This window comes from Meleagris gallopavo, chromosome 15, assembly GCF_000146605.3.
Source record: "Meleagris gallopavo isolate NT-WF06-2002-E0010 breed Aviagen turkey brand Nicholas breeding stock chromosome 15, Turkey_5.1, whole genome shotgun sequence".
NCBI classification, from domain to species: domain Eukaryota; kingdom Metazoa; phylum Chordata; class Aves; order Galliformes; family Phasianidae; genus Meleagris; species Meleagris gallopavo.
Window position 1 is genome coordinate 10,652,523 of NC_015025.2, and position 23,894 is coordinate 10,676,416.

General features: G+C 41.5%; 1 protein-coding gene across 2 annotated transcripts in view; it reads right to left on the bottom strand.

The window, feature by feature from the left end:
• Nucleotides 1-889: 889 nt before the first annotated feature.
• The window catches only part of ITK (IL2 inducible T cell kinase), a 30,018-nt gene continuing 7,013 nt past the window's right edge, over nt 890-23,894 (bottom strand). For both annotated transcript variants that reach the window (XM_010719025.3, XM_010719026.3), the window contains exons 3-18: nt 18,266-18,369; nt 16,145-16,226; nt 14,827-14,955; nt 14,188-14,228; nt 13,375-13,526; nt 12,755-12,820; nt 12,518-12,572; nt 10,397-10,476; nt 9,600-9,736; nt 8,813-8,887; nt 8,182-8,353; nt 7,234-7,450; nt 6,479-6,543; nt 6,278-6,396; nt 3,929-4,086; nt 890-3,398 (exon numbers count right to left, since the gene is read on the bottom strand). In XM_010719025.3, the coding sequence (XP_010717327.1) occupies nt 3,327-3,398; nt 3,929-4,086; nt 6,278-6,396; nt 6,479-6,543; nt 7,234-7,450; nt 8,182-8,353; nt 8,813-8,887; nt 9,600-9,736; nt 10,397-10,476; nt 12,518-12,572; nt 12,755-12,820; nt 13,375-13,526; nt 14,188-14,228; nt 14,827-14,955; nt 16,145-16,226; nt 18,266-18,369 (1,724 nt within the window). In that variant the 3' untranslated portion in view covers nt 890-3,326. The remainder of the gene's footprint in view (nt 3,399-3,928; nt 4,087-6,277; nt 6,397-6,478; nt 6,544-7,233; nt 7,451-8,181; nt 8,354-8,812; nt 8,888-9,599; nt 9,737-10,396; nt 10,477-12,517; nt 12,573-12,754; nt 12,821-13,374; nt 13,527-14,187; nt 14,229-14,826; nt 14,956-16,144; nt 16,227-18,265; nt 18,370-23,894) is intronic.

Below are 23,894 nucleotides of genomic sequence, written 5' to 3' on the forward strand. Positions count from 1 at the left end.
ACCTGCACCTAGAAAATTCTGTTAATAGCATCTCTGGGAGCGGACCCTTCTCCTTCCCCTGTGTTGCACTTCTCCTCTCTCACTTGTAACTCAAATATTTTGCAGCCATCATTCCCCTTTCTACTATTTATTGCTTGTCAGAAAAAATCAGTAAGTGAGCATTATTATTGCAGGTCCAAGAGATCTAACAGCTAATGTTACACTGCGACTGTGGGTGAAACAAAGTCAGTCCAACAAAACCATGGCAGTAAAAATTGTTTCTTCTTTTAAGATTGTTTAACCTTGCTTCCATTATCAGCCAGGTTCAGAGTGATGGTAATTCCACGAGTGCTGTGATATTATTTTAATTTTCTACTCTGTGCTTTCTTAGATCACTGAATAACGAATGAACTTCCTTGCATTCATCTTGTAGATCACTGCTGGATGGAAGGACTGGCAGTGAGGGGCAGGCCCCACACCACTGCAGGTATCTACATGGTGTATAGATTTACCACCATGCATTTGTCACATTATGGCACTGTCCTTTTCAGATTCTTGAAGTTTCTCATAAATATTAGTGGGGAAATACCTTTGGGAGAACTAGGATGTTATTAACCTTGTTTTAGAAGGAGCCGGAGAACTTAAAGCCATGACACCTGACATTTAGACTTGGGAATCTCTGTGTCCATATGGTAAACTACCCAATTTGCAGAGATTATGAATACTTCCTAACCCCATGAACCCAGCATGTCAAGTAACCCCAGAACACAGCCAGAGCTCTGGGGAATGGAGATACTTCAGAAAGCCAGCTTGCTTCTTGGTGGGAAGGATGAGAAAGGGCAGGCTGTTCAATTATAAAAGCACACGAGTGGTTTTTGCATTGCTGCTAATGTATAGTGAAAACCACAGATGGGACAAAGTAATTTTATTGTCTGTAAAAATACATATTGTGTACATAGAAATACAGCTAAAGAAGACCAAACATATGACAATGATATTTTGTGCAGTGCTCCCGAGCTAATAAATATTACATATATTTCATCAAACATAAATATAATCTCAGAAATGTTTCCTAAAAGAGCAATAGTGCTGCTTCTTCAGTCTCATCAGATGCCTGGTTGATCCCAAAGAGCCAGAAGCTTGGCTTTGTGAGCATGCAGATAGCCCTGCCCCAGGCTGAGTGCCTCTGCTCAGGGAAAAGTCATTCCAGAGTGCCCTACAGTGGTTCGGATTGTCTGAGTGGAGCAGGGGAGAGAATGGGGTTACAGCCAGCTGGCCTCACACTTAGCTGTAAGTGTGCAGTTCAACACGTGTAGGGCTACTGGAAACTTCACTGCCCAAATGCCAAATTTAGCACCATGGGGACGTGACAACAGGCTAACTTGGACTGAAAGGATGAGAGAGAGAAACTTAGCTTAACTTCACCATAGGCAAAAATTCAAAGATGTTTTATGGATGCTCATTTTCCACATATTGGTTCAGACTGCTAAGAGATTTCTATGGAAGTCCTGGCTTGAAGGTGGCACTCTGACCCTGTGACATCCTCTGGTCTGTATGTTAGGATTCACCTTGCTTGGGAGAGTCACTCTGGGTGGTATTAGTAGGAGCAAAACACAGTAAATAATGTGGAAATGAAGCAAAGTTGGAAGATATATATGGCAGGAACTACGTCTTGCCTGTATCTATAAGCCTGAAAGGATTCTGACTCCTAAAGTGAGTCTAGAACCATGGATCTGAAAAACATCACAAATTCAACCTCCTATGAAGAAATAGTTTGACACAGGATATGTGAGATCATGGGATTACAGTATTTCCTTGTTCCATTTTTGTTGGCAAACAACTTTGAACTTGAATTCTGTAACAACAGAAGGAATTGCTGCTAGACGTTTCAACCTCAAAGTTTCTGTAAACTGCTGTCACATAAAGTTTACCCATGTCTTAGCTTGCCCAAACACAGAAACATCAAAAACATATTTCGCATATATGCACATATCTTCTGTGAGTCCCTTTAGCTTCTCTAGTTCTTGTTAATGCTTAGCAGAAAGTCCTGATCCCATTTACAAATGCTGCAGGACACTAACACCCACATTTCTGGTTTGGGGGTCAGTTATGTCAAATCAGTGTCTGTCCTGCAGTGGAGATGTGGATGTTAACTGAAGTACCAACAGATGGATATTGCTCATACCTTCTTCTGCTCTCACCACATGGATCTCCTGGAGCATCAAGGCAGTCTGTTTGCATAAGACTTACTTTCTTTGATCATTCCCTAGAAGATTCACCAGTTTGTTTGCAGAAGAGATGGAAGAGTCTTTACTTGTGATGATTCAGTTACTCTTTGAAGTAAAACTTCTCATTAGCACTAGTGCACTGATCACACACTCTGCATGTTTCCTCCTCATGGCACACTCGTTTGGGAATAGGTTTCTCTGCCTCTCCCTGACACGGGATGGATGCAGTCTGCTCCTGGACTGGAGGCACACAACACTCTGCCCTGCCATGTCCTCCATGCTCAGCTAGAGGAAGAGGGTGGAGGTTATTTATTTATCTTCTGATTTAGAAAGACTGAAGAAAAAAATCAATCGAAACTTTCAGATTTCAGTTTTTTTCCCCCCGGAACATCTACATGTGCATCAGAGTCCCATTTTCCCACTCACTGGAGAAATTTGAGAGAATTTCAAGACTCTTTATGACACACTGCTTCTCCTCTTCCGCACTTACGAACTGCAGACACCTCTTCATCTTTTGGGGTATCAGAATCCTGTTTCTGTTAAGCCACAGTTTCAGAGGAAGTCATATAAAGGGAGAACAAAACAACCTTAAAATGTCAGCATCAGAAATGCAGTCACTAAATCCAGCCTGTTCCTTTGTACCCCAGGCTTATTCCTGTTCAGAGCTTTCAGGTCCAGCCCACTCTGAATTAGAGAGCCATGGAAGTGTCTAAGTGTTCCTCCTTAGTCAAAGATAGGGTTTTTCCCCAGGGGAGACCTTCATTTGGGAGTTTGCAGAACTGGAACATCAATGCCAGATCTCGTAGTTTTGAGGCTGCATCTTCATGAGAATTACACTTGCTGTGTTACATGTTGCAGGAATTTCTGCTCATTTGCTGGTTCTGCTTGTAAGATGCAAACAACATTCTTGGCCAAGCCAAACCTCATGTCTGCCTGTGCTCTGGAAGACCTGGGAATATCTCGTCTGTCTGGAAGTACGGGCCTCTGCCCTCTGCTTCTCCTCAGGCATACAGTAAGTTTCTGTGGTGGAAGGATTCACGTTAATGCTTTGTGTGGGGAGAATCCAGCTGTCTGCCCTATCAGGACTTTCTTAGCTTCATGTAACATCCAGTGCCGTGATTACAGATCAAACTCAGAGATTTCACTCAGCTGATAAAGCAGAAGAGAAAAGGATGGGCGGTCTTCTTTCCTCTGAGTGAAGGGAAGAGAGAGAGAATATTAATGTCAGTGTGGGAGGTACGGTGAGGTTAGAAATGAAAACCTTGTGAAGAAAGTGAGTTTCAACAAAAACAAAATCCGTTCTTATAGAGAAAATGCCAACAGAAGGATGATATTCCTTCTGCACTGTGTTTCTTCCCTGAATTTTCCCCAGAGGACACTAAGTACTTTGTAATGGGCAGGCTGTCATTTTTACCATCCATGTTAAAGTGGAGCACCACTGATTCGTAGCTTTCTTAGGAAGCAAAATGGTGAATTAACTTGAATTAGGTGCACTGCATAGACTCTTCAGTGATGTCAATGCATTCTATAGAGACAGCAGCTTAAATAAAAGGCAAAGACCATAAGGTTTAATTCATCTTGCTAACACAGACAATAGCTACAAAGCGCCTCTTCTCCAGCATTGTATCTTGTATTAGCATGTGAGGTGTAAACTCTCTCTTAAATGCCAAAGAAGAGAGAGCTCTTTTTGGGAAGCAGTGCTTTCCCAGTGAAATACTAACCATGCTCCAGCAGTGGCTCATCACCTCATAAATAGACTTGGAGGCCAACTTGGGCTTGTAGAGCCGAAACCCTGCATTGATTTCTTCCACCACTTCTCCATTGGTGCGATTCTCATAGGGCATTTTGCCTTCGCTGAAGACCTCCCACATCAGCACTCCTAAAGCAAACAAATGGAAACAATTACAAAAACACAAATAACATTCTCAGCAGGCCCACACACCCTTTCTACCCGCTCATCTTTGCCGCTCAGTGTTGGTGTCTGTTACTTGGAAAAGCATTTTTGCTTAGATTTGAAGCACACATCAGAAAAATCAGGGCCTAACACAGCTGCACAGTGCAATCATAGTGGAATTTCAAAGGACTGCAGCACATATTTTCTCTTTTCCTAAACACTCATATAACTTCCTATGATTACTATTCAGAGCAGTGCAGAAACTTGTGCTTATCCAGTGCAGTAGATGATATGCAAAGACACAACTACTGTGGACATTGGCCGGAGTTGGCCATCATATCAGAAAAGGTCTGCAGATAAAGTGAATACAAGTTCTGGTTTTATTACTAGGTTTGCTTTCTTTGGTCATCTGGTGTTAAACTGTGTTCACAGTGTAAAGAAAGGAGAGACAGACTGATCTGACATGGAGTTGCATAACACTGCAGTCAGCTTTGCTAAAGAATTCTTGCTTTCTAGCTTCTAATTCTTCAAATAGGGAGGTGCAATGAGATTGCAGTCCCTCACCATTGATATTGGCTCTGCTGAACACCAAGCAGTTGCACTGCTCCAGTGTGCAGATTCCCAGCACTGGGAATTTCTCCCACCCATTTTGTTCTCATGGGTACAGCAGGACTTCAGGCCTGGCAGAAGGGATGAATGCATGGCAGAATAGCAGAGCAGAATGCTTCTCACAGTCATGAGACCATGACACGACAGAGGAATCCTCTTATGCAAACCCCACTGGAGGGGCAGATAATGAGTCTGACAGACGTACTGCACTGGTGCCTGCAGATTTCATGGAGGGCTGACTGTTGCACACACAGCTCACAGCTATTTCACTCAGCCCTGACACTGGTGTGAGCCAACTTCACTCAGCTTGGCTGGGCTGTAAAACTCAGTATACTTTTTGGAGGCATTTGGCTCTTACAGTGGCCCTAAATGTGAAATGCCACTCAGGCAGTTCCTGATTTGTGAAGCAGATGAGCATTCTTAGCGAGGTATCATCTCGTCCCATGTCACTGCCACTTTGCTGTGAGGTGTCAGAGCTGGCTGTGCTGGCAGTGTTGCCCCTTATTGTTATGTGGGAAGTGCTGACAGCCTCCTCCATGTGCCAGGGGACATGAAGAGGACACAGAAGAGGAATAGTGCTTTGGAAGCATCTCTGGGTTGGGTTCTCAAAGGAGCTTCCACCACACTGCTCATAACCCACCCCAGGGATGCATCATTTCAGTCAGCATCAACCACAGAGCTCCTAGGAAGGGCAGAGAGGAGCGCAGAGCTCACAAGCACAGACTAGCCAAGGGTATAATCCTACATTATTTTACTGTGAGGCATGGAGCTGAGTGGCACCCTATTGACTGTGTGCTGTGCTCTGCACACTGTACCGATTCATTCTGCACTGCCACTGTTTGCATGTTAGCTGGAGGTGGGCCAGGCATATCAATTGGCCAGATCAACAGGCCAGGGAATAGCCTTTGTTATCTCCAGTGCCAGTGGTTGTGGGGAAAAAACATACAGCAGCTTTCTTATCTATGAGGATCCAGAAAGGAGATTGAAGAACAGATGCAAATCATAAAACAATGCATTGGGGAGTGGGAAATTAGATGAGAAAAGGTCAGCACTGAAATAATATTTTCAAATCAACATAAAGCAAACAGTCAGCAAAAACAAACTCTGAGAGGCAGAGGTTTAGAATGAAGCTTCAGTGCTTTGGACTAGTGATCAGAGAGATGAAATGCCTAAATGTCTGTATTTCCTTTTTCTTAGAAACCTTCTGACTCTTCTGTATTTTCTTGGTTACTCATTCAGTTGCATCATAAAATAGAGATTGTTCCTTGGTATTGTATCACATTGTACAGGTACAATACATTATATTGGCAACATTTGGAGTGCTTCAGAGTGTGTAGGTAGTTTACTGTTCCTTTCTTCCTTTCACCTAGATTATTTAGGCTTGATTTTCCAAGCTACTTTCAGGCAGAACACCATTGGAACCCTGAAGATGTAGTGTTTAGAACATTTTACTTTAGTACTGAGACCCTAGGTCTTTCTGAGCTGATATTTCTTCTTCTCTTTTTTTTTTGTTTGTTTGTTTGTTTGTTTGTTGTTTTTTTGTTTCATTCTGATGAAGGTTTCTTACCAAATGACCAAACATCTGATTTGGTGCTGTAGTTACTGTAGGAGAAAACCTCTGGGGCAGACCATTTAACTGGAAACTTGGTCCCTGTGGAGCTGGTATACTGATCGTCAAGAACAATCCTGGAAAAGGAAAAGAAGGGAGCATGCTGAGCAACCCCAGTACCTCACCACAGCCCCACATCTGCAGCCCCTGTGGTATTACCTTGACATCCCAAAGTCAGACACTTTGACCACATGAGATTCCCCCACCAGGCAGTTCCTAGCAGCCTACAAAAACAGAAAAGGCAGAAGGTCAGTCCTGAAAGACTATCACTGCTGCTTTATTGCTTTTATCCTGTTTTACTCAGGGCTTCAAAATAGGAGAATCAGAGTGATATCCTATTATACAAAGAAAGCAAGAACTTTAAGTCCTAATGCTTTCTGTGCATTTTACAGCCAGTGTGCTTCTCTTGCCAGCAAAGCCTTCAGCCATCAGTCTGATGCATGCCTTTGCTGCCCAGAAAGAGCAGAGAAAGACTGAAATATCCACAGCTGCCAACAGTCCTGTAGTAATATGGCAGCAGTGCACAAGGCAGCTTACTGACCACTGCAATAAAAACTATTTTATCAGCAATGCATGTTGTTTATTCCTATGTAAGAACAGATCTTTTTGGTATCTTTGCTGTTTTAGACATGAAAAGCGGTGAGATTCTGTGAGCTGTGGGAAGTAAAAGAGTCCACTGAGGCAAAGAGATGAAATTTATGTTCTCGTTTCTTCTCTCCCAAACACAACAAAGGGAAACAGATTTATCAGTGTTCCAGAGGATGCTTTTTCTTTCTAAAGCTTTGGTATTGCTTCTGCAAAAAGAGGATATATTGTTCCTCTGCCAGTGGGTAGGCAGGAGGAGTGTGAAAGCTGAAACTAATGAAGAGAGAAAGTCCAGTTGGAGTGGGGAAGTTTGTATGGAGGCAACGTACCAGGTCTCTGTGGATGACAGAATTTTGTTCCAGATAAGCCATTCCTTCGCACACATCTAGGCACATTCCCAGGAGGGTTTCTTTTGAAAAACTGCCCCGCTGGCTCCTGAGGTAGTCAGACAAGCAGCCATGCTCCATGAACTCAAACACCAGGCATATGGGAGTGTTCTCAAAGCACACTCCATAAAGCTGAACTAGTTTGGGGTGAGACAGCTTCCTGTGGGACAAGAAGAGGAGGTGGAAAAAGAGGTTGAAGTCTGCTCAGTCCTTTCTGTCCTTACGGAAATTGTGCATACAGAAAATGACCAGTTTTTTCACCCTGTTTCACCTGTTGCATTGTTCTCTCTGCAAAGACCAACTATGAACACAGAAAAGAGAAAATATGTAGACGAGGTCTAACTTCAAGCTGCTTATGATTGAGTATATCTCATTTCAATGGTAATCAAAAGACATTCCTGCATTCAAAATCATCCAATCAAACAGCAAAAAAATTGTTTCCTCCTACTTTGAAGAGAGATGTAAAAAATACAAACAAAGGCAATAACATCAGATACAAATATTGTCAGTTGTGCAAATAAAAACAAACAAAAAAGCAGGCAAGCTTTTAAAATAAAACTTCCCTTAAATTTTGAGATGTCTTAAGCTAATTATTTCTGACAAAAACTTGTCTCTCCAAAATGCTTTAGGAATGAACCCTGCCTTCTAGAGCAGAAGAAATCTAGAAAACAGTTCTGGATATTGATAGAATTACAAGTACAGGAATTCACCTACACTTTGAACTCCATTCCCTTGTAACCCCCAGAGCTCACAGGTCTCTCTATACTATTTAACTAGATAGCAAATAATGTGCAATTAAATTCCTCATTCATATTCCTGAGCATTATCACAACACTTTGTCTCAGTCTACTCAGTACAGGGTCTGATTTTTGTGGTGAATCTACTGCTTACATCAAGACCTTAGCCTCCTCGATGAAATCCTCTTCAGACATCGCTCCTTCACGAATGGTCTTTATGGCAACTTTTGTCTTCTCCAACCAGTAGCCAAGGTAAACCACCCCAAACTGACCACTGCCTATTTCCTGAACACGGGTGAGCTCAGAGGGATTAATGACCAATTTTCCTGTTGATTGTAAGAGAAAGAGTAAGAATCTAGCAGAAAAACATCGAAGAAAAAGCTTTTGTGGGTTAAATATTAAGACAGGACTCTAAGTAAGAATTTCTGACTCTGACTTAAATCATCTGTATGACTTTTGGTGGCTCATTTACTAGTCCTGCTGCTCACATACCAGAATAAGAATAACAGCATTCCCATTTTTTCCTCTATTTCTTTTGTCTATCTAGTTCTTCAGGGAGGATTGTTTCTAACACATGTATATATTACTATGCACAACATGTTTCTCAGTTCTCTTGATGCTTCTGAGAATTACAACGTTTGGAATGGTGCAATGTAGAGATCTGAAGAAAACTAATATACTCATGGTCACATGAGAATTCTTCATTCTCCATGGGGATATTTAGGTTCACCCAGAAAACCAAGGAGGTGTGTGATTCCCATATGGTGAAGAGAGTAACTCCATACCATAGCTCAGCCCTGCAGTGATTGGGGCCTTTTTCTTCCAAGAAGACACTGCATACCGCAAACGAGTAACAAGACCTGAATAACAGAAGGAAAGATGGGTTCCAATTATTGTCACAGTTATGAGAAGTGTGGCTGTTCTTCTCCCCAGAAGTGAGTCAAGATACTTGCAGCACATTTATTGTACTGAGTTTTCAGCTCCACTTGAGGGCAGCTGAATCTCTATTCAGTGTGATTTCCTGCCTGCTCAAAGGAAGCCTATTCTGATCAGTTTCTGCTTATTTTTCATTCTTGCTCTGTCAGCAAGTGTGAGTCTATATTAAGTGATGAAATTCCAAATTATACATTTATATTTTTGAAGCCCACGGTTTCTCTTGGTACTCTGAGCTATAGTGTTTGATGACTCCCATGTTTGGCAATGGATCTTGGTCATGCCCCTAAATTTGTGTCAAATCAAGGCCCAGGGATATGCCACCTCCAGAGCAAGAAGGCACTGTAGTTTATCTCAAGTAAGTAGCTTGTCTAGCAGTTGCTGACACACTCCCATAGACTCCTGAGAATGAAAGGGCTCTCTATTGTTTGTCTGTATGACATCTGCATTAGTCATACTCAGAAGGATCACCAGAATGAAGAAGTTGGAAGCTTAGCCAAGATGGTCATTTTACAGACATTCTAGTGCCAGGGTAACATTTCAGTGTAAGGGATTGAGAGCCTTCCTTCCTTGAGAACAGTCACCTGGCTACATGGTGAAATAGCAACTTCCCTATAGCTGGTGTCAGCATTCACTTACCTCCTGCATTGTGCTGGTGGTAGTTGATGAGTTCAGGGATGCAGTCGAAGACGTGTTTTTCTGCCAAATAGTATCTCTTGGGAAAGTCAGTTGTCTCATTGATGTGGTAATGTTTTATAACAGGGTTGTTATCCGTACTGAAAAAGATGAAGTTTTCTTTGAGAAAAACTAGGTTACAGCAAAAAGCTGTATTTGGGGTATAGGAATTTGGGGTATAGATGGAAGAGGAGAGAGCAAAGAAATGGGACAACCTTCCTTACAACGAATGGGTGAGGAGTGAGGAGTGAGCTGCAATTGCTAGTGAAAACTGTACTTCTATATTTTCCCTCTCACTAGTAGATAGTCTCAACTCTAGAAAGGCTGAGGTTTTCTCAATAAGAACGAGTTGAGTACTATGTTACTCTGCTTCTTTATGAAACAAAACTTTCTGCCCCATGACAGAAACCCTTTCACTGGTCCTGTACTATCCACTTTGGATGAGTCCAGCACATAGCCTGTGTTGATCCTACGGGCACTTCAGCTGGGGAGGAAATTTCAACAAAATTACAAGCCTGGTGATGTCTAAGGGACTATTTATAGGCACTTATTTAGATGCAGGGTGAAGTGGAGCCTTTAATATGCTTTGCTTTGCGAATGGCAGCTAACTCTTCTGCCTTTTTTGGAAGCATTTTTCTCCATCGTTTTAATGAGCCTTCTGCTCTATCTTCATGATGCCAAAACAACTACAGAGATTACTCTCTCATAGAAGCCATTTCATTGATGTAATTGATGTGAAAAGCTGCTGAGCTCAGCTGTACCTCAATGCTTTGGTGAAAACAGAGACTGTGTACATGCCAGGCTGCCTCGAATCTCTCACCATGAAGGCACCTTCTCTACCCTGTAACAAGATCAGAGGAAAGAAAACTGGTTAGAGACATCACAGAAAAAGAAGCAGGCCAGGGGCAAAGCTCTGCTCATCTCATCCCTGTCTTCTGCTCAGACATGAGGATTTGCTAAAGATGTCGGAAAAAATGGAGCTCTCAGCCACTCCATGCTCTTCCCTGGGTGTATGCCCAGGGACTGCCGGTACACCCAGCTGATCTCTCTTGGGTGCCATGTATTTTTAGCTTGATTTCCTGAGGAAATGGGACTTATGCAATCATATTGAGTATGTGTGGGTGTAGGCACACATGAATGCACGTCTCTGTTCCTCTAAGCTTCTCCTCTAGAAATTTTGATTGCTTTCAACCTTATCTGAGAGAACACCGGTGATCTTAACTTCAGACAAGTTCAATGAAAATGGGCAGCTGAGTGGAAAGGCAAACCCTGCTGAGTGCCCGTCACAGAGAGCAGTTACAGGATGAAGGTGCTACTTATTCAACACCAAAGAATCCATATGAGAGCATATGAGAGATAATTTATCAATGTACCAGAAATAGAAAAAGCTTGGACAAGATCCTTTGTGCTCACAGGTACACCAGCCAACCAATATCTAAATATAACTGCTTAGGAAAGCAGGCTACCTCCACTCAGGCATTCACAAAACAATTTTCCTTTCTAATTTTTCACTGTAATTGTTTTCTACTCATCTGAATGCTAAAATGTTCCATAGGCCTGCAGGGCCAAACATTAACGAATCAGATAGCAGGGGAGAATATTTAACATAACAGTTTGGATGCAATGTGCTGTGCTGACTCTACATTGATAATAAAAACCATAATTTTTTTATGTTTGAAGATAAAGATACTTTTATATCTGACACTTCCAATGCTTGATTATTTTTGCTTTGCTTTACCTGATGGAATCCCTCCACTTATATCTGCCCAATTTTCTTTTCTACATTTAAAAAAAAAACAACAGACTTCCTTCATTTCGACACTGTTAGTATTGACAGCAGACACACAGCAACCTGTGACTGTCTTTTGTCTGACAAAGCTGGAAGGAGCTTTATCAGCTTTACCAGACAAATCCCATCCGCAGCACGTGGTGCAAGGCTAACCACCAAGTGCAGCCTGTCTCAGCCTCCTGCTGGCACAGGTAGAGGAGAGTTGGGGGTAGCATCCTGCTGAGCTGCTTTCAGCACCATTCTTCCCTTCCCTCTCAGATGGGAACAAGGCTGGCTGGAGACCATTCATGTGTTTGGCTGTGTGTTTGGAAGCAGCTGTAAGGGATGAGAGGTTTTGAACCAGAAGTGTCTGCAGCCAAACAGGGGTAGCAGCCACAGAAAAGCTGTGATGGAAGGACCAGAAGGAAAAATAAGTTCACTCAATCCTGCATGGTTAGTAGGAGTTCATAGGAGATAAGAGATTATTTTAAACCGCATAAAAATAAGCTCCTATTTTCATAAAGTACTGTCATTCAGCATTTTATGTTGGTCTCCTGTTAGTGTAAGAGCTGACACTGTAAAAACTAACATTGTGTTTGTGTGGAAAATTTGAACAAGAAGTGTACTCTTTTTATTTGCATGACAATCTTCATTGGAAAACTGTCTCTACTGAAAGATTAGAGACGCACGCATGCACATAACACAGAGCTAAGCATAACATCAACCCATGCTTTTGGCTTTCACCCAAAATACCACAGCACAAGATTAGCTCGATTTTCAGAGAACTACTGGCATTCGCCGACCTCCAGCAGAGTCGTGATGAGCTACAATCTGAGTTTTCAGCCAATCTGTTCTGAAAAAGCATTTTCCATCATCTCACTGCCCTGGTTGAGGGTGGCAAAGCTTGCTGCCCGCCCCTGGCTGCTGTGGTATCGGGGGCTGCTGGTGCCTGGATCCCTACCAGCCCCGTGCCATGCATGGCCCAGGGACAGCAGCACAGCAGGGACCTGGCGCTCAGTTTGCCCTTGCACAAAGCAGCACTCATGGGCTGCTCCTCAGTTCTCATTTATTAATTATTATAGCCCATCTGACCTGTACGTAAACACCGACTTACCTCATCCCTGAGGAGCATTTCTGCTTTGCTTCTGCTGATGTTCTTATTGTACCATCTGAAAACAGCAAAAGACTGCGTGTCAGCATTTCTAAGCTATTAAAGTTCCTGCTGAAAAGCCTCTGCGCTGAGTCTCTAACACAAGCAACAGCATAGTGTAGGGTGGGGACCTTTGAGGTTTGCAGCTTCTGTAACAAATCCAGCATTTAGAGGTACAACAAAAACACGGGAACAACTTACTCATATATTTGCAGGTTATCGGGTGATTTTTCCGCCAGGTAGCTACTTGGCACATAGCCTTCATGCCTGTGAAAATGTGACACAGCACGTGTGAGCTATGGATAGGATTTTCTCTGCATCCGCGGAAGTCAGCCCTGAAAGATTTGTTGGCCAGATGCCTTGTTCTTTGAATGATAGAAATGCTGGGTTTTATGTATTTTGTAGGGTTCCTGTGTGTTGGAAACAACTATAACCTCCCCAGCCCAGATAAACATGGAGAACTGAGGAGAAATAATGCATGGCCTCCATCACTGTTCATATTGAGGATCCTATAGTCTGATTTTTTTTGTGTTACTTATCCCCACAGAGTGCATTCTAGTTTCCACAAGTTTTTCCCCGTAAGTTTGACAGCAAGTACCAGTCTGAGCTAAGGATTGCTCTTTAAAAAATCAACTTTGGGTCCCTTTTCTTCAGCTGCCTAGATACAAGCAGCATCCAAGGGAAGGATCCTTCCATCGCTCTTTCTTCTATGTATCAGAAGATACTTTGCAAAAGTTGTACTAGAGGCCAGATATATTCTAGTGGATGAGCAAACTGGACTTAGAAAGGATTTGTAAATTTGATGTTGAAAAGGGACTTACCCATTCTTATCTTGAATCAGCCACCAATGTTCCTCAGAGCTGTCAATCACATGATATTCCTCATTGTACTGTAACGTCAGCTCCTGCGGATTCTGGGCTTCATAGTCGTATATGGCCATGACTAAGGTTTCCTTTGTGTTTAGCAGTGATTTCTGCACCAATTAGGAAAAAGGCTCATCATATTCATGTTCATAAATGTCAATGGCATGCTCTCTGAAATTATATTCCCCTGACAACACTGGTGTGCTCTGTACTCACTTCTTTTAGGCTTAAGGCAGAATTAACCCTGTCGGATCTGATTTTCACAGATGTTTCCTAAACTCCCATTAAAAGATACCAGTGAGAAATTCTCCTTGCGCTTCTTAGATGGACCTAACAACCTCACAGCTCCTCACTTCTTATTGTGACTTTTTCCATCCACAAGTGGGTTTGGAAAACTGCTTATTCTGCTCCTCTTCACAGCAGCTTTTGCAGATATAAAGGTTTTTCTCATATCCACCCCCTTTCCCAGTTTCCCTTTCTACAGAATGAAAAAAAAAACCACCACCTTTGAAGCTTTCCTCACCATTGGAAAGCTACTTGTAACACAGCCATCTTTGAAGGACTGAATCCAGTGTAGTGGATTGCAACTGATTATTTATAACTTATGGGGAAAGAAAAAAAAAAAAGGAAAAGGGAAGAGAAAAGCCCAGGGAAGATTATCACAGTTGATTTTCCAGGTTACTACTCCATGACGAACATTACTGAACTTATTTCCACCTTTACTAATTAAGCATACAGGACACTAAGGACAGCATGCCTTGCTGTACTCACCCAGTTATCTTCAGGAGTTGGAGGAAGAGGCTTCTTTGAGGCTGAAATGAAATCAAGAAAGCTAATTTGAATCAGATATAGACAAACCCTACAGAAATAGAATAGCTAGCCTTGATCGTTTAGAGTAAGATGTGCCAACTGCTGCACCTGCACAGTGACTCTCAGCAACGGGTTTGAAACTGATGTGCAGACTGAATAAGGAATCACAGAAATACAAGGGGAAAAAAAGTCTTGAGTGTAAAATGATTGACTTCCCTGTCTGCCAGCACTTACATTCGCCATTGATACTACAGAGGAAATGTGGGAAGGATAAAATAGGACACGTGGGAAGGAGTGCAGATATCTTAAAAAGTTGTTGTTACAGCTTGTTGAAGGACCACAGCTGATCAAGTTCTTAGGTTTCAGTTTCACTCCTCAGACAGAACAAAGCATTCTACAGAGGAAAATATTAATTCAAAACAAAGAGTAACGTGTAGTGAAAAATAAGCCAAAACAAGGAATGTTCAAAGAAGACAGCAGCTTGTCTCTTGATCAAAATGTAACATGGTGTACTTTCATGTTCTGCACAAGATAGATTTAATCTTTTACTTTTTCTAGGAATAAATATTTTCAGGGTCAAGAGACTCTTAAATCTCATACCAGTTTTGGTGGGGTCATACTCTATACAGCCAACTGCCATCTTCTCTGTCTGAGCACAGCATCTCCACTTGCCATCTATCCAGAAATCTGGATGATACTTTGAGACCAAACTGTTGTTGCTCCTGGTTTCTGGAAAGTGTTACAGTAAGAGAAAAAAGGAGGAAAGAGTGGATTTCTTTGTATTGACATAATCTCTGAAAGATACATAGAACTGAACAGAAATAATCTGCACTAAAGAATCTTATTTTTTTTCAAATCATTATTCTATGTGAATATTATCAGACTCATCCTTTTCTCTCTTCAAACTGTTAAACACCAAAACCACAGAAAGAAGGTTTCAAAAACAGAAAAAAACCTAGTGCACCAGGTACTGATGATTCTCATAGAAAACTGCTTCTCTGCAGTACGTATATACATAGGACACAGACTCTGCTGCTTTGGCTTGGTGTTCAGAAGGAGCTGTACCAGTTGGGATTCACCAGCTCTAAATATTTTTGTACATGTAGATGCCAGCTGTGAACTTCTGTATGAGCAAATAGAGGTCCTTTGGTTTGAAACTATTTGCCATAATAATTTTCTTAAAAAGACAAAACAAACAAACAAACAAACAAACAAAAAAACTATCCTGGCCTGTTTCTGTTTGATCAATTCAAATAAAATTGTTGTTGACCACTCAGATTGTCTCAACATGCTGAACTAGAGGAGATGGTAAAGCAGAAACTCAGAACAGGTACACCCTAGAAGGAGAATAACTGATTGTAAGACTAAGTGCGTGAACTTAATAATAACTCAAAAAGGCTTAAAGTTTTCAAAATGAACTAAACAGCAGCTCACGTTACAAAGCAGGAGAAAGCTATGAGGGAATCAGGGTGCAATTTTCATGTAACTAAAGAATCTCTTCCTTCTGCATGCAGCGGTTAGTTATTGTACCTTCACTTCAGAATCATTGTAATGAACCACAGAACAATTCAAGAGGTGAACAGGAAATGAAAGCTACCCACAAAAATGTTTCTTAATAATCATGATTCTCTAAGAAGGTTGTCATCTAAACAAAGTAGCTATTAATCAGCGCTGAGAACTCTAACCAGAAAATATTGTAACTTGGATTACGTGTCCAAGTTTTCCAAAGCTTTTGAAAACACACCCACAACATTTGCAAATGTATTTGTTTCCATAGCTGCGTTCCCAATGACCACTTTGCATGTTTAGATGTAAGAAATCAACTCCTCTTGCATGTTTTCTCAGTATTTTAGCTTTTGAGAAGAATGACCAGGAATAACTAACTTCAACAGTTAAGTGGGCCTAGGGGTTCTGTTACCTTCCTTCAGTGTAAAGACCCATCTCTGCCGGCTCTCACGGTTGGGTGCGAACACGTAGAGGATGTAGTTATCATGGACAATCTGGAGAGGGGAATAAAGATGGGAGCCAGCCATTAGAAACAATCCTGGATGTACTGGGCATGGTGGAACCTTGGAAAGAAACAGGCAGCAACCCCCATGTCAACTACGTAAATCCATGCGAAACGATGCTGTGAACAAGTGGAGTACATAAGGCCTGTTCAGAGGCATCCCATAACCTCAGTGTCTTTTACTTATCTAAAACTGAGTACAAAACTTGATCAAGAAAGAATTCTAGATGGGTATTTTTTTTTAAATCAATTTTTTTGTTGATAAGAAATGCCAGTAAAACCAATGGAGATCTGCATTCAATCTGCACAGAAGCCAGACCACTACATGTTGGCTATAGCCTATTCTTCTGAAGCACCTCCGGGGAAATGACATCTGTTTCTCAAAAGTTTCTTTTAAGACACCTTCACTTAAAACCTAAGAGCCAAATTTAGCTTTTCTAGTCAGTATAAATTCCAAGCCATCCCCTGGGGATTCGCTGTACTACTATCACTCTAAAGTACTTGCTAGCTTTCACTAGGATTATGGTGGGTAAATAAGAAATTAGAGCAGATGAGCAACGAGCAGTCAGGATGCTTGTTTCATAAACTTGTCCTTAGTGATGAACAAATGATGGAAGAGAAATACAGAACATTCGTGAAGTTTCAGACTAGAGAGTGAAATAATCACAGGAACAAAAATGACTCAGAATCTTAATCAGATGACTACATTTGGGCCTAAAATGTGATGTAACACATAATCTATGTTTCTTTTCCAATATTTATCTCAAGAATTTAAATCCAAATGAGACCTGGTCTCTTTGATGTGCAAACACTTCGAAAAAACTTCAACCGATATCTTTAAACAGAAATTTCTAGAAGGCAGCATCTGTTTTTCAAAGCTTAAAGCAGTGTAGATGAGGCAATATTAATAACTGTTTAAATGACAGGAAGCATTTGCTATCTCTTGGCCTGATGCCCCTGCAGGCACACGCAGACAGCTATGTGACTCAGTTGCTTTGCAGTCTACAGAGAGAAAAATTATAACCTCTGTTTAAAAAAAAAACACCAAGGGGGAATAATTCCCACTCATTTAAAGACACTCTTGTTGATATTACAGTTGTGTCTGTAGAATGTTTTGACAATTTAAGATGGATTTTGAAATGCATAGCAAGCAGATCTCCAGAAAACATAGCCATGAGCATGCACAACTGCACAAAATCTTCCCTTCAGCTAGTCTGCAAGGGGCTGACCTACCAGAGGAGCCACACTGAGACAATGAAGGGACAGTGGTGCTTCCTCTGGAGGTTTACAGCCGTGTGCAGTTGAGATGCTTCAGACAAAATGGACAGTATCGTTTCACAAAATATCACAGAATTGACTCTGGGAAAAAAATCAGATGGAATACAAGCAGAATTCCCCTGATCTTGGCAGAACATTGTCTAAAACAACAAAGCCTCTGCCACCACCTCACCAGTACTGGCACTACCTGCACTTTATTTTGTTCTGTAGAATTGGAGATGTAGATGGAAATTCAGACCCAGAACTAGCAGATCTGAACATTTCTTCTCCCATCCTTGCTTACCCAGGAAAGCTGCATTGTAATGTGGGAAGGGAGGAAAGAGCAGTTGAGGCTCCCCCACCAAGCTTTTCCCAGCTAGGCAGATCCCAACCAGCCCTGGCTAAGAGCTGTCCCATCAGGCTGCTCATCAACAGCTGTTTGTAGCATAAAACAGTGTCTTCTGTTGCTCCTAAAGGCCCATAGACAAGGCTGTAACACTCAGATTGTTTCAAGTCATCTGTGAACAGACTGTCCTGTATTCGGGGAAATTCATACGCCGTAATTATCATGAAAAATAGTGTCACCAACGAGATAAAATTCTGATTACTGAGTCTTTGAGTCCTCAGTTCTCTTCAAACCTCTCTGCTTTTTCTTCATTTGATAATATTCATCTCAGTGCTGACTTCATTAAGGATTTCAATGTGCAGGAGAATTTTAGTGAAAGACAGAAAGAAGTAGTATTACTTATCAGTATATCCAACAGACAGACTCACCTGGAAAGGATATTTATATTGGCAGGGGATGATGATGTCACTTTTCACAATTTCTACACATTTAATCCTGGAAAGTTCCACAGAACCCTTCAAAGTCTTTTTTTCTAAAAGACAGATAGAAGCACTTGGTTAAGGTTAGTGATTGTGGATTATGTACGTAATGAGACAAGACTGAGATGTCCACAGGAGATTTCTAATTTTGATAGAGACAAACCAGATGATATAGTAGGTATAAGTACAAGGAATTATTCTCATATATGTCACCTCTATGTACGTGGCACATATACAACTGCACACAGATATATTTCAGCTCAGCACATGGATTCTTAGAGAACCAATCAAAACTTTGGGTTGAAATTCAGGTTTTATCTTTTCCTTCCAAGAAAAGTAGATCTCTTTTTAACCAAAAAGAACTACTTTCATGAAACTTTTGGTTTGTTAACACTCTTGTTTCATAGAGAAAATCCATAAAACAATATACTTTGTTAAAGGAAAACTTTGGGGTACTTTGATTTTCAAAACGAAGCATTTTATCTAAAATATAATATTTTTACTGCCTGTATTTTCTAAGAAAAAAACCACTCTGTTTTTGGTCTTTCTAGGTTTTTAGCTTAAGGAAAATATCAGGAAATTTTAAAATAAATAATATGCTGAAAAACTTGCCTACAAAACTACTTTTCTGTCAGCTTCTGCTGTGTGATTATTCATCAGATGCCAGATAGCTAGATAACAGAATAGCCAGTCAGGAGAGGGTAAGTACAGAATGGACACCCCGTACCCAGCTGCCCTCAGCATGCCTTATTTCCCACTGAAGCACTGCCTGTAGCTCCCAGATAGTAGCAGTCAGTTCCAGCAGGAGAGATGGGCAAGGAAGATGCCAGCAGAAGCTATCAGATGCTTGCTATCTGGTACACGCTTCTGAGGGATTTGCTACAAATGTGTTTGCTCTTCAGAGACAAACCAGTTTCCTATTTTGTTTCATTTTCAGTAGGGATGAAACATTAACATTCTCCCAGCTCAGATTTGCCACCCAAAGAACGCTGCAAAAATTATTTTTGCTTCATACTTTGCCCTTATATACCTGGACCTGAGGAAAGAGAGGGAAGTTATTACAGTGTGGTCTCACATTTCTCTTGCTGGACTTTGTTGGTGTATATATCTCTTGTATGTGCTGGCAGTTCAGCCAGCACCTCTGGGTATGCTGCCAACTCTGTCTCTTGTATTTGTCATTTGCCTATATAGCTCTGTGGGGTGGAAAGGGATTTTTTTAATCAATAAACCCAAGGCTGTAAGACAGTTCTAAATTTAAAAATCAATTGACTAGCAAGAGTACTGCCAAATCTTAGAAAGCCTCCCTGCACCGCATTTTCTTTCATTCTTGTCTGTTCAGTTCTTTCTTCCAGATTTGGCTTCCTCTGTCTCTTCTCCACAACCTCCTCTATCATTTGTTCTGCCCCTGGGACTTCCACTCTGCCATGAGACACAAAGCCATTTATTTCCTACAAAACCCTTCAATTTTGTTAATGCTGAGCTCTCTTTCAGTTGATTATTTTGAAGACCCAAGGTTTAACCACACATGAGGCTTTCAGAGTTGATGCTGCCCGTTGCACCTTCTATTCTTTCGCCGCAGAGAGGATTTTGTTGACGCATTTCCATTCTCCAGTGAAAGACAGGGCTCAGCCTTCTTGAGGAGCTTTACGCAGTTGTCCTGCAACTCTCTTCACCTCCTGAGCTTGTTTTAGTTGTGTAATTTCAGCAAAAAGCCCCCATCACCTCAAGTTAAAGCACATCAGGCTGTGTGCCAAGTTGCTGTATTGCCTAGCAAGTCCTCCACAGATGGGACTTTGCTGACAGAAAGCAATTATAGTCCTGAAGCAGCACAAACTATAGGAATTACCATTCACAAACCAGGCATTACCCAGCAGCAAGCTTAGGAACTAACCATACCCCTGGTTTTGTGATGCCTGACTGCTTTCATCTAACCAAAGCAACTGAGCCATTTGGAAGGGAGGGGAGAGAAAAGACCTCTTAAAAATGGTCTCCAAAACCTCAGAGACTTGTTTCTAAAAGGGCTAGACTAAACATACTGAGTGATCTCCATTTGTAGTTTTCAGTCTGCCCAGAGTATAATTAAATAGATGTTTTAGTTGGTTGGTCAGAAAAACCATCAGTTGTCTTGCTGTGTAATGTGTGTGGAAAGATAACCAAGGCACACTGCTGTCCCAAAGGAAAAGCACAGTGTGTGCAGATCAGTATGTCCTGCCTTATTGCTATATGGGAAAGGGGAGCTAACAGCACTGAAAGGGAGCTGAGTGCATCACAAACTCAGTGCAGTATGGTGTTCAACTCTGGTGTTTCACCTCCTCTTGCCTCACAACACCAGCAGTTTTAGAAATGATCACAATGGTTTCTATTTGCCTTAGATACTAGTAGTACTAACTTTGGAAGAAATAGGTGGGAATTTCCGTACTAGAACTATTCTGTAGTAATTTCTACCTGCACAGTCCTACCCTATAGCACAGAAGAGGACTCTCACAGTGCTCATTTAGGGGAAGATCCACCTTGTGTTTTACCATGTGCTCAGCCTACACAGCCCCCAGCACTGCAACACAACCAGCACATGCAACTCAATCAGTGGCCCGCTAATCCTTTCCCACCAGCTCATGTCCTGCTGGTTCCAGTCAGGCCTTTGTCAGACAAACATGGGAAGAAGCAGGGCCATGGGCTGGGCTATGGGAGGGCAACCAGTCAGCAGTGAACCCAGCGCAGTGCACGGGTGTGCTTCCTGGCTGCGGTTCTGTACTCGTTGCTTCACAAACGTCTCCGATTCTGTGAGATATGGGGCTGTACAGTCTGAGGAATGTGCTGCTTTCTGGTTAACGCTTTGCTGTTGCTATTTGTGGTCCTGATTCATCAAATGTGCTGAACCAAAGAATCACGAATCTTGGTGGATGCTTAAAGCTTTTGCTAAATGCCACCTTATTTATCAAAGGGAATTGGCAGTAAAAGCTGTAAGCAGTGCAAGAGCAGAGGGAAGGGAGGGAGGCCAAATGGCAGGGAGAGATGGGGTGAGCAAAGCTTCACTCCACGAGCTCAGGAGAGAGAAGGCAGAACCTTGAGCAGGCAGAAGGGCAGTGTGCTGTGTTTCACAAAGCTGACAGAGCTCAAAAGTTGTATATGAACTTGCCTCTTTTGTTTTTGGGGTGTAAGGAAAAAAAGCAAGCAATTAGGGTTCATTTGGCCCCAAACTCCTGATCAGTGCTCACTTCCCACAGCTCTAGTGTTTGCTCTCCCCTTTCCTCATTTCTCTCTACTTCATCCCCATCGCCTGCCACATCCCTACCTCAGCTATGCCTGCTGTCCCCCTGCCTGGCCAGGAACCTCTGAAATGAGCAGGTTTCCCTGCAGCACCTCTGGGCCCCTACGTATATTAGACCTTCCTCTACCACAAGCTCAGCCCATGGGTCTGTGCTCACCCACTGCTCCCCACTGAAGGCCCAGCTGCAGCTGGACACTTTCCCTCAGTAGGTGGAAAGGGGAAGGAAGCTTATAGCTGCAGCGGAGAGAGGTAGGAAATTCCAGTCCTCCGCAAGCAAAACCGCAGAAACATTTCCATCAGTAAAAGCATTTAATGGCCTTCTCTGCAGTGCCAGCTTTGCAAGGCTCTGAGCTGATTTACATCCCTGCTTTCATTTGTCAGCTTGAATAGAAGGAACCATTCTTAATTAACCATCTTGGTGATGAAGCAGATGAGGGGTCTTTGCTTTGCCCCAGTCTTCTAGTGCCTTATCACCAGCTCCCCATCTCTCTGCCCAGTGAATAGCCTGGAGTAAGAAGAATTTCCTACTCTGTGAAAACGTAGTGGTGAAACAAAACAATATTTATTATTATTATTATTGTTTTTAATGGCACATACAGTCCTCCAAACACAGGCAAGATTAAAACCTCAGAAGATGGATAGGTCAAAATGGGTTGAAAGGGCACAAACTGTTTTCTGGGAGCAGAGGCAATGAGGCAATGAAGCTGCCCTGAGTCAGAGCTTGAAAGAAGGCAGAATTTAATGTGTACCTTTTCTGTAGAGGTTTTTCATGAAAATCAATTAACCTTCCAAAAGTTGGGAATACAAGTGCTCAGCTTGCATCTGTGTTGCTCTTCTTTGGCTGACAATAAGTTGCACTTTTTTTTTTTGAAATTTCAAAATGATTGAAAAGAAATATTTAAAGTTGAAGAGTCTTTCTCTCACATGACTGACTCACCTCAAAAAGGCAAAATAATGTCTGAGTTTGCATGGTCAGTTCATTTCAGATATGCTTTCTTAGCTTCCAGTAAAACATTTGAGGCTACTTTCATAGTTTTACGCAGAGCAGTTGATACTGACCAGTCTTGGAGACAGGCCACTTGGTTGATGGGTCTGTTGTGATCAAAGATCACGCTTTTACATTCTCACGTGCTTAAATTAAGCTCTAGAAATAATACAGAAACATGTGTATGCCTTTCTTGCTCTGTTTTCTCTGCTCTTAACTGTAAGAAATATTCACCATAGCCACACATTTTATGGAGGATAGGAATACATGGTTTTCAGGGCAAGATGCAACATTACAGTTCAACCACTAGTAGGAAATAAGTGGGTCAGTGTACAGACCACTTCATTGAACCTGCCTGTCTATTTGCAGGCAGATTTACATCAAAGTGAAGCAGATTCATTGTGAAAGATTTATCTCCTAGGGATGGAGAACTCAATTTGTTGAAGGCTGGTGAACATCTCCTTTTTTAATTAGTGACAAATCACTATTTTCCAACTCTGATTCTCTTCAGGCCTTGTTGAGCTTCTACACTATAATTTCTTGATTTGCTGAGATGTTCAGATTTTGTTTATGCCTATGCTGTTGCAGAGTATCCAGTTTATTCAGTAACTTACAGTATCGTTCTCTCATAGGCACGTGTTGGCACTAAGAGCAATGAAGAACATAGAAAATAGTAACTAGGAACTTATGAGATATCATGAAATTAGATGGATTCTTAACAGCAATTCTCTTATAAAGTATTTTTCCACTGACCAAAAGATTTGTACTTGAACTTGAACCTCCTTGAAACCTGTGCTGATACAATTAATTTCTGTCCCTTATCTTATCATATCCCTTATCTATACACTGGGGCATATGTTCTTTTTATCATTAACAGCTAGGATATACTAGGATATAAAGAACTGTTGATTGCTGGATTTATAGAAATCTTGCTGAACACTGACATTGTTCAGTATTTTGAGCCCTCATTCTTACAAGGAACACCAATAGACTGAAGTTTTATGGGAAGTTAAACAATTTAAAAATGAATTTTGGAAACTAATTTGGGCAATTTGGATGTTAAAAGAAAGTTGTAAGGGATTTTGCATTGCCTGCCAATACAAAGTACTCTAAAGGAAAAGCAGAAAGAGGTGCAATTGGTAGTACTGGGATTTTCTGTAGATCTCTGACTGTTGTGTTATGCTGTAATAACACAAGATACTCTGTTATATTTAATATTTCAGTTCCTAAATGTAGGTGCTTAATGCATATATCTATCACAACTATTCTGTCCTGCTACTTTAATTAAAAAATAAAATAAAATAAAATAAAATAATCTTGTTTCA